General features: G+C 29.3%; 1 protein-coding gene across 1 annotated transcript; it reads left to right on the plus strand.

The window, feature by feature from the left end:
- The first annotated feature begins 4287 nt into the window (after positions 1 to 4287).
- Positions 4288 to 6356, plus strand: LOC126845537 (very-long-chain 3-oxoacyl-CoA reductase-B-like). The gene is made up of 4 exons (XM_050584199.1): positions 4288 to 4458; positions 4892 to 4938; positions 5100 to 5175; positions 5987 to 6356. The coding sequence occupies exons 1-4, from the start codon at positions 4320 to 4322 to the stop codon at positions 6217 to 6219; spliced, it is 495 nt and encodes a 164-aa protein (XP_050440156.1). The 5' UTR covers positions 4288 to 4319; the 3' UTR covers positions 6220 to 6356.
- The last annotated feature ends 5350 nt before the right edge of the window (positions 6357 to 11706 follow it).

The following is an 11706-nucleotide window of genomic DNA, read 5'->3' on the forward strand; positions in this document are numbered from 1 at the left end:
AACTACACAAATCACTCACATAAATATAATTTTCAAAAAAAAAAAAAAACACGAACAATAGAAACAATAACACATCCAAGAACAATGACTGAATCAAAATATGAATACTTTATATTTGATTTTGAATTTGGAAATCTCCCATCAAAGGAACTTGTATTAGTATCCGGAGCAGTACAATTAGCACTTTCACAACACAAAATAGGCAAATTAAGAGGCAAACCATTAATATTAAAATCACAGCCATCACGTCTACCTTTTAAACAAATAGTTCCATTATTAAAACATATGTCAAAACACATACCCCAAGACAGAATAAAAGCATTCACTGAACAACTAAACATAGCAATTACAACGGACTACGAAACACTAAATGCTGAACACATAAAAAATTATATATATAGTAGCACTCATACACCTATAATAGTATTAAGGAATGGCCACATGGACAAGACAATTCTACAATCATTAGGTATTATTCACAAATACCTAGAAATAACAGTATATGACACAAAAAACAATGGCATTTTTGATCTCATACTAAAAGATATGACCACAAAAAAGATAATAACTTACACAACAATAGGACACTTTAACAAATCAGGACGATTACTCAACTTAAAAGAAGCTCACAGCATGATTTGTAACCAACATATAAATATTGGTCCATCTCACTTTCCAGAAATTGATACTACAATGACACACTGTATTTTTAAACACTTAATCAATAGAATAGGATTAGACAAATTAGAATCATACTTAAATAACACAGTAGAACACCTATTCTTCTAAATTAATTTAAATAATTAATCAAACACTCCATTACCTTAATAAGTCAAAACAATAAGACAAAAAACCAAAATCAAACTATCAAACATCTAAATCAAATATTCAATTATTAAAATATAAAATATATAACATATTTCATTTATATTTAAGGAATAAAAGCAAAAATCCCCAAATCTGTCATTTGCAAATAAAAAAAAAAATGGAAAAACAGCATATTTCAACATCAAATGGTATGATAATTAGTTAATCAACTAATCGAACAATTACAATGACATTCATATTCATACTAATATTAACAATATATACAACACACGGGTTTATCACATATGATTGTAATAGCCCATCAATAAATATCACATCTTTTAACACACTTGAAGTTGACTATTGTACAACACCCATTCCAGCAAAAGTAGAGACTATACCATTAATCAAGTTATTACAAAAAACTGAAGTACAAAAAATAATGTATAAAAGTTGCTTGATAAAAGTAGAATATTTAATTATGAAATGTGCAACCTTCTCTGATGCGCAAATGGTTAATGGAGGATACTCTGCAGATATTATTGATCTCACAAGAAATCAATGTAGAGATATTCATGACAAATTAACTTATCCACTTCCAAACAACCAACTAATCACTAATCTGAAAATAAACAACACAAAATACACTCACTCAGTAATAGCTGGCAAATTATCAGACGATGGTTCATGTTCTGGAGCTAACTACAACACTGAAAACCAAGCATGGGAAAAAGTTGTTGTCCAAGCAAGATATCAAGTTACACTATCAGAAGGCTCAGCCATAGCTAACTATAAAAATGACATAATAATACTACCAACTGGCACAAGATTAAAATTATCTGACCAATACGGAATTGATTCATAAAAGGTGTTATATTTTGGGACTCCAATACACCACATCGATGTGATAAAGATGATTTTGATGTAATCTGCGAAGGAGCAGCATCAAGAATCACGTCAAACAATCCTGATCAATCTAAAACATCAATAACATACCTGGTTGAAACTGATAAAATTGCCTTTACTCTTAGAAAGATTGGCAAAGCTTTTGCATGTGGAAAGGAAGTCATTGAAACGGAACACCCACGCCTATTAATTTTAGAAAATCCTTTATACATGTCATACTTCAAAGTTAAACCCATATCCGCATACTCAACCGATTTATTTGCTTACATTAACACAAAATTTGTCTATATAGAGAGCTTCTTAGGTTCTTCTGTAACGGCTATGTATCAAGACCTAATAATGAAACAATGTAATTTAGAAAGAAAATTATTAATGCAAAAATTATCCGTAGCCACATACAATCTAAACGAATTCGCTTAATTAATGGGTGGTGTTGGACACTCTGCTATAAAAGCTGGTGAAATTGTATACTTGCTTAAATGTAAACCAACAAATGTTGATTTAGCAAGATCAGAAGCATGTTTTAATGAATTACCGGTAACACATAACAATATCACTAAATTCCTAAGCCCAAAAACTCATGTATTACAAAGATATGGCACAGAAGTTGATTGTAACCAATTATTGCCAGTAGCTTTCCAACTTGAATAAGAATGGTTTTCATTGTCACCTGAATACAGAGACATTAAGACACCACAAAATTTGAAACCAGAAACATCTTTTACATGGACACACAAAAGCCCTGAAAATCTAATGAACGCTGGAATATACTCCAGAGAAACAATAAACAAGTTTCAAAATCACATGCTTTTTCCTCAAGAAATAAATGCTGCACAAAACTTTATTGCAAGAGAATCACTTGGTCTAAACACAATGAATCAAGGATTAAAAATAAAAACCATCATAGACCATGAAGCTATAGGAAAAATAATAGAACAAAGACTTGAGAAAATTTGGGGAATATTCGTCTTTATTGGTAACCTTACGAGTGGTCTTTTCGGCATATCTTTTATTGGAAAGATCATAACTATAGCTCTAAACACCACTTTAAACATGACAATATTATACCAAACTTTTGGATGTAGTTTCAAGGTATTAGCTGGAGCATTTAACGGCATCACTCAATAAGTCATGCATAAAAGCCATAATAAATTATATAAAAATGTAAATAAACAATCTGAACTCTCACAGTCAAAAGAAGAACTAACTTTAAATACAATACATATACAATCACAAGAGCCTATACTGGAACAATGTACAGTCAAGCTGACTGAAACCGCATATCATAACATGTATCCCACATTAGATACACAAACTCCACACTATCAAGTGCCAAGGAGAACATTATAACACTATAATATTATAATACTGATAATATTAGCATCAAAATATTAAAAAACACATATACATATAAAAACACTACACCTCTGTAAATAAAAAAAAAACACCACACTTATAAATAAAATACACTAAATAAAAAAAGGAGTCTTATTTAACTATACAACAATTACATTATAAAATATACGTACTCAAAAGATATTATCGGTTCCTAAATAATATTTAAAGTAAAAATAAAAAAAAAAAATAAAAAAACATTAAAACAGGTGCACATCTCGACACGCGCCACAAATAAAAAAAACCAGTACAGTGGGGTCGGGGCATAGTGGGGACGGAGCATAGTTGGGTCAGGGCATAGTGGTGACGGGGATGTCACAGGTTTACAGGAATTTTTAAATCTGAAAGTGATAAAATCACTTTCGAAAAAACGCTTCGATGCAAATCGGTAGTTAGTATTTTCAAGCCAGTACAGTCCAAACCAAGCACAGTATAAACCAGCAAAGTTAGAAAGTTTCAAATGAAGGTTCTGTATTTACAAATGAGCATCAAAGCGTTTATTTGAAAGCGATTTTATTCAATTTTATCACTTTTATTTATAATAATTCTTGTAGACCTGTGACCCCTCTGTTTCCACATTGCTTTGATTACATTAAGCCAATACTCTACTGTACTAGTCCTCTCGGATAAAATCACTTTCAAATTAACGCTTTGATGCTCATTTGTAAATACAGAACCTTCATTTAAAACTTTCTAACTTTGCTGGTTTATACTGTGCTTGGTTTGAACTGTACTGGCTTGAAAATACTAACTACCGATTTGCATTGAAGCATTTTTTCGAAAGTGATTTTATCACTTTCAGATTTAAAAATTCCTGTAAACCTGTGACCTCCCCGTCACCACTATGCCCCGACCCAACTATGCTCCGTCCCCACTATGCCCCGACCTCACTGTACTGGTTTTTTTAATTACTAATTCAGTGACACAACATGACTACATTTTTTTAATTAGTTGGCTTATAATCCACTATTGTAAATTCTACACAAAGTAAAAAACATACAAATTCGCATAATTATCTGCACTAATAATTATTTTAATATAATAACGTTAGAAAGGTATCTAATAACCTTGCAATTATTTTTCACTAGGTATAATTATAATAGTAAATTTTAAGCTATGTGCAGCAGTATACATTAAAATAAAATTTATATTTCAATAGATTTAAACCAACTAGGTGTTAGTAATATTGAGTCAATCAAGCAACGAACAACATGGAATTTGTAACAAACTTCTTCTATTGTATATTATTTTTTATAATAACAAGATTTATAGTGATATTCATATACCAAGAAATTATTGCGCCGATCTTGCATTTAAATATTGATTTTACGAAAACAGGGCAATGGGCAGGTAATGTCATATTTTAAAAGTACTTAATTATAATAAATAATTAAATAAGTAATTTACATTCTTATATCCGTCGGTTGCCTTGGTAGCACTTCGTTTTGAATTAAAAATAGGAATAGAGTTTTTTTCATAAGTTGGTGCCATTTTTGTTATTATATTATATTTAATACTGGACAGGTTTCATACTATTTTAATGTGTGCTAAATTAAAAAATATGTTTTACATATTATTTAAATTGTCTACATTAGTATTTTAGTCTTCATTTAACTTTTTCCATTTGGAGAGAATATCATGCTTCATGAAGTTTAATCAAACTATAGATAATTAAGTCAGCCAAATAGAACTAAGTTAGTTGGTATTTAGTATATTAAAGTATAAACATTAAAAAGTTAGCGCAGTGAAATCAAAATCAAGTAATATGCATTATTTGTTATAGTTATAACGGGCTCTACCGATGGAATTGGAAAACAATACGCAGAACAGGTATGCGAACAGCTAAATTTGTTAAAAATAAATTATAATAATAATTTACTATTTTGAAAGCAACTCATTAGATACACGTATTGACATTTTTTTAGTATTTAAAGAAACAAATATTAAATAAATATAAAATAATTTAAAATATTTTCACTCATAATTTGTAGTTGGCCAGTAAGGGTATGGATGTCGTACTTATCAGCAGAACTAGGTCCAAATTAGAGAGCACGGCCAGTGATATAAGTAAGTATAGTTACAACCAAGACGGATGGGAATATTTAATTAAATGTATAGTATTAAGACAACATAACACAAATGTGTCAAAATACCTTGTACAAGCTTGATAACATGTCTAAGTTGTAGTTTGTATTATTTGGCTGTTTATTAAGTTATAATTATTTACTATTGTCAAAAGCAAGATTATTTATTGAACCACTTATAGAGATTCAATAGTCCATTATGACAATCAAGAACTATTTATAATTTATAGTTCTACGGTACACGATTTAATGTGATCTAGTTAATTTTGTGTGACAAGAGGATGTCTATAAAATTGAAAGGTAAATTTCATAGGGTAGTCCATAAATGTTATCTTGATCGGAATGTTGGGCAGTAGACAAGAAAACTGAACAGAGAATGAGTACAGTGGAGATGAGAATGATAAGATGGATGATTGGAGTGACTAGGAAGGATAGAATTAGAAATGAATACATAAGAGGGAGTCTAAGAGTTGCACAAATGAGGTGGGTAAAATGAGAGAGAATAGATTGAGATGGTTGGTTATGTTATGAGAAGAGATGTGGCAGAGGCAGCGAAAGGTGTTATGTAGATGAAAATGTAGAGGGAAAAAAAGAAAGACCGAAGAAAAGATGGATGGACGGAATTGAGTAATATTTGAATAGATGGAAGGTGTAAAACTAGGGTGGCCAACCAAATGTAGTTGAGATTGTAAGGCGAAGATTTAACTGCTCTATTTAATTTTATGATAGACAACCGAATTTATTTGTTTTTTCGCCGTTACTAATATTTGATTAATAAAATGCTTGAATTTCAGGAAATAAGTACAGTGTGAACACAAAAATCATCGAAGCCGATTTCATAGACAATAATTCTGACTTATATGATCGTATTGAAAAAGAACTACGCGACTTGGATGTTGGCGCATTGGTTAATTACGTTGGAATGATGAATGAATTTCCCATTTTTTTTTTAGAAATTGACAAAAAAAAATCCATTGTACGACAATATCATAAAATGCAATATCGTATCGGTGGTAAACACGTGTAGGACAGTCTTGCCTGGCATGGTCAAGCGCCGTCGGGGTGTCATCATAAACGTGTCATCAGCATCATCAGTTATATCGTCTCCGTTACACACGGTTCACGGAGCTTCTAAAGTAAGACTAAATTACTTATTAAAATATTTCTAGGCAATATAAACAATAACCCGTACTTGAAATGTTATTTTTTAAATTAAATTTATATGTTTACACCAAAGGCATTCGCTTATAAGTCCAGCGAGGACTTGGCTTCGGAGTACAACAAAGATAGTATAACTGTCCAGTGTGTTACACCATGTTTCGTTAAAACCAAATTCGTCAAATTCATGAAAATTCTTTTCTTGGTTACTAATCCTGAAACTTATGTCAATTATGCGCTACAGACTACTGGAATTAAATGTATCACTACAGGATATCCTCCACACTGGTTTTTGGTACGTATAATATTAATAATAATGTAATAAATAAAAACAATAAGTTATGTAGCTCGAATATTCAAACATTTCTTTGGCCAGATCATGATGTGTAGTTAAAATCTAAATATAACTACAAATAAAATAATGGAAATATGAAACAATATTTTTTTGAAAAAAAGAAACACAGTTTCAATATGTATTATTAGTTGAAAAAGATGAAAAAAGTTATTGTTTTTATGCAAGTAGTTTTATTTGTGGTTAAAAAAAAAGATTTATTTTATTTTTTATAATTTTTAAATACGTATTATTCATTATTCATTGTTGTGTATTTAAATTCAAATTTTCTGATTGAACAATTTTTTGTTTTTCAACAATTTTAGTCTAATACTATGTGGGGTTAAAAATTATGTTGGGTAAGGTTAATTTATTTAGTTTTGGTGTAATATAAATGTAAAAGACAAATGGTGTTTGTAGCATATAAGAATACAGTTTGTTAGTTGTGACTATCCATAAGTTGTTTAATATTGTTACAACTTTGCAATGGTTTTTGGAAGGAGTTTTCATACAGAAGCAAATAACTAAACCTCCGAAAATAACAACGATGTTTTTCTTTTTTAACCTAAGGTATTTAATTGTTAATTTAATTTGAAAACTTTTAGATGTCGTGTTCAAGCTGATGTGGTGAAAATTATAAATATTTTAAATTCGTTATAAATTAAGCGTTTTCTAACCAAATATATAATTTATATGATATGTTAAAAAATTCATTTGTTTATTTATTTAATGGTACACGATGGGCAAAGTCTCAAAACGCAATTGATGGTTAATTTAGAAAATTAGAAGTCGATTAAATACATTTACTGACAGTTATATCATCATAAAAATGCATGATGTTTTACAATAACTTTGTAATAACGTTTCATACTTGAATGAATAATTTCTGATCAAAAAATGTTTTTTAAATTATTTTTACTAACATTTTTGTCTCATACAATGTGGTTTATATTATCTAAGCTGGTAAAAAAATGCTGTGCTGGGTTAATTTATTTAGTTGGGCCATAGTTTAAATTTGAGAAACAATGTTACTTCTTTGTATCATAAAAAATGTTATAATTAACATATGATATGAGAATTCTGTGAGAATGACATGTTTGTCAAATGAAATCTGTCGTCTCAACATTGGTCAGATCTTATCGTTTCAGTCCGTCGGACAAGTGTCCAAAACCAGAAAATCTTCGTTGAACGTATGCTGGGACACAAGCGTTTGTCGACGGGTGTTACGTTAAAATAGAAGAGAGAATGTGATCAATTATTGAATTAGGATTTTAAACCAGAATTATTTACATATTTGGTTAAGGTTGTTCGCGTAATTATGTTGATTTAGTTAACCGAGGTAATACTTATATCTAATAACACATATCGTTCCGTTCACGTAAAACACATGAAGTCCAAAAATGGGTGTTTTGAGAATGAGCTTTTTAAAATTGTACAAACTTTGAGATATAACATAACGGACTGAATTATAATTTAAAATCACTCTTTAAAACGATTTTTAACATAATTGGATTTGAGGGAGTATAGCACATGGTATACAATTGCATTGTACATTTTATTTCATAAATATTTCAAAAAACCCATACTTGGACTTGGTGTTTTGAGCTATTTGTCATTAGGCTTAGTTATTATTTTGGCTTACCAATTTGTTGGTGTATTCAATTCTTTCAAAATATATCTTCTATAAACTGTTTAAGCGTCTATACAGGGTGTTCAACAATGATTCGACAAATGAGATAACTTTGGTTCTAGTGAATATTTTTAAAGTTTTTTTTTTTTTAATTTATTTATATTCATTCGCGCTATAAGTACCATGTTTCTTGTTGCACTTACTTGTTTTAAGTTTATATAGATATGTTTTTTTTTAAAATATCCTATTTATTTAGAATAGGTTTTAAAAAAGAATTGGTGAAAAAATTTATATTTTTATTCTTACATTAAAAAGTTATACTCACTTAAAATTGATCAAAATTTGAAAATTTCTCTCCGCGTTTATTGTGTCGGCCATTTAAACATGTTATTAAATTACAATTATTCATTTTTATATTTTACCAATGTTTTTTTTAACTGATTACACATATACCTACAATCATGGTTATAGATAAACAGGTTATGTATTTTTTTGTCCTAAAACGACGGTGTAGTCATAATACTGCTGTTACGCATAGTTTCTTTATTATATTGGTTAAGAAAATACATAAACTTCCAGAATCGAACAGTTTCCAGATTTCGGAGGCTTTAACACTGAATACAAGCATACAGTATATATGGAAAAACGATGGCCCAGTTGGACGTATCATTCCAAAACATTTCTGAAAACTAGTATAATATAGGTATATAAGATACATGCACTTTCAGTGGCCTACTTTGAACAACACTTTGGAGGGTGTCTAATTTTTTTGTATTTTTGTAAACTCTTTTTCACTCTCAATCTAAGCCCCTGTTCTTCAATGCCGACCACTTAAAACTTACTTGTAAATATTTATAATATAATTTTTCATCAACCATCCGTCCGAAGATAAGGGGAATGAAGCTGGCAATTGAGAGACCACATAAGAAATATGAAAGTATGATATTTGTAAGATATAATCTAAAGATCGTCTCAACAAGTCATACAGAAATCAACGACCTAGAAATTCTCACAGTAGAAGTTACAAATGGTACGGTCACATCAATATATAAACCGCCTAATATCCCATTTAAACTTACAAAGCCAATCAATTTCTAAAATCAAAGAACAAAAATTGTAAATGGCGATTTCAACAGTCACAACAGCATCTGGGGCTACAATTAAATGAACGTAGACGGGGAAAAAGTAAAGAAATGGGCAGAGGAAAACGATCGAACTTTAGTACACGATACAAAGCTCCCATCGTCGTTCAACAGCGGTAGATGGATAAGATGGTATAACCCGGACATAATTATTGCGAGTAGCAATATCAAACAACGATGCAAAAAGAAAGTCGTAACACCAATACCAAATTTCCAGCACAGACCAATAACATGTCAAATAAATGCTATTATACACCCAGAAAACGTACCGATAATAAGACGCTATAATTTCAAAAAAGTCGACTGGGAAAGTTTTAAGACACAGCTGGATACTGAAATCAACAAAATCATCCCAACGCCTGAAAATTACGGCCAATTCACAAACCTAGTAAAACTATTCCAAAACAAAATATGTATAAGGTAATACGTTTTTCAAGAATAAGTATTTGATATCAAGAAACTTATTCATAAGTCGCATACACTAGTATTTGTGTAAGAATAATAGTTCTATTAATAAATTTTATACGGTTAAATAGAATTTATATTATGTCCATAAATTATTATTTTTGTTAAATTTAATCTAGTTCTATAAAGATTATATACTCATAACATTTTTGAAAAAATTAGGTCATCTTTATGAAAGTATCAAATGTATACATTTGTGTATGAATAATCAATATGTACTAATATATGGTTTAAAATAATGACTCTATTCCAAGAATAGACGAAGTTGAAGATGGATTTTGAAAGCCATTTATCTTTATTCTTAAATATTTTCAAGGGAATTGATGAAATCACAGTAGCAATAATGACAACAAGTGTAATATGAATTTTATAGGACGCTACACTTTGTTAGAGAATATGTTATATGCATATTGTATATTATGCAGTAATGCAAAATAAAGCATGATGGATTTTTGATAGTGTAATAATTGTAATATTGTGCTCTTTAATAATTTCTAAACAACAAAGTTAATTTTTTTACTATTTAACTTTGATTGTTGTCTGTTATCATGTGGTGTAAATAAAAAACACGGAGTGTAGGGTTAACTTAATTATTTGGGTTGTAAAAATTTAGTCATAAACATTTATATATCGTACTTCAGTTATAACAAACCTATAATTTCTATGGTAGTACGAGATTTTAAAAAATAATTATATACATATGAAAAAAATATTTTTAAAACAATACCGCATTTTATAAAAATTAATTATTTCACCAACGTTCCCGTGACCCATGCAGATTTTTTTGTAGAAGTATAGCATAATATATTTTTTAATATTCTGCAGAATAAATTATTGCTTTTATCATCATTTTCTAGGGAATAAAAAAATAATTGTTCTCGGGTCAATTTTAAGAATTGAAAAAGCGTTAAATTGGTGTTTTATTTTGCCCGATTTCAAGTGCATAGTTGTGACTATTTTTTAATTTTAACTTGCTAATATTTTTATGATATATAGAGGGACCAAACGAGTAAATCGGTTAAGGAATTTTTCATTTTTAAATAATACCTTTTCAGATTGGCCTCGAAGTTAAATATATACTGAAGAATTAACTTTAAAATAAAAGACAAATGTATAGTTTTACATTTTCTATTATATATTTTTCAAATGAACTTTCAGTTGGTTTATGAAGATCTTACTGGATGTAAACTTAACCAAAATTAGCGTAAAATGTAAATAATATTAAATCTTTCTAAATTCTAAGCCGTCTTAGACCCGGCCGGTGGAAATAACGAACGTTAGACCTAAAAGAAATGAGACACCCTGAATTTGTTTTCACGTTTTAATAAATGAGTAATCATAAAAAAAAAAACATTTTCAACTTCATTCCTTTATTCGTATTCCTATTCATGCTGTGTACTGACATTTTGTATTGTCCATAGAAAGGTATAATATTTACTGATTTTACCACTTCAAAATTATTAGACCTTTAAAGTTTAAATTTGTTAAAACTTTTACTAATAACTATTATAGAACTAATTTCATACTGTTCAGATTAGTAAAATCAGGAAAAATTAATCTTTCAATGGACGATTAAAAATGTCAGTACAGTTTAATTCAGGACAATAAGCTAAAAAGGCATCAGGCATGCTTATATTATTTATCATTATCACTATTTAACATTACTGTTTACTATAGGGCATGCAAAGTACACACACTTGCGAAAATAAGAACAATGCTATAATAATAATATTCATTAACACAATAGAATATTAATTTTGTCAGTCAAGAATAAAACCAAACAACCTT

This window comes from Adelges cooleyi, unplaced genomic scaffold (assembly GCF_023614345.1).
Source record: "Adelges cooleyi isolate 19-005CV unplaced genomic scaffold, UGA_ACOO_1.1 ACOO_flye_CR_arks_rails_tigmint_CR_PRNA_797, whole genome shotgun sequence".
In the NCBI taxonomy this organism is placed as follows: Eukaryota; Metazoa; Arthropoda; class Insecta; order Hemiptera; family Adelgidae; genus Adelges; species Adelges cooleyi.

What these genes read in the sequence shown, in the direction of transcription:
- LOC126845537 (XM_050584199.1), top strand. Translation starts at nt 4,320, where the DNA reads ATGGAATTTGTAACAAACTTCTTCTATTGTATATTATTTTTTATAATA. An exon ending in GAAAACAATACGCAGAACAG is followed by an intron (nt 4,939 to 5,099) that starts GTATGCGAACAG and finishes CATAATTTGTAG; the next exon opens with TTGGCCAGTAAGGGTATGGA. An exon ending in GAGCACGGCCAGTGATATAA is followed by an intron (nt 5,176 to 5,986) that starts GTAAGTATAGTT and finishes CTTGAATTTCAG; the next exon opens with GAAATAAGTACAGTGTGAAC.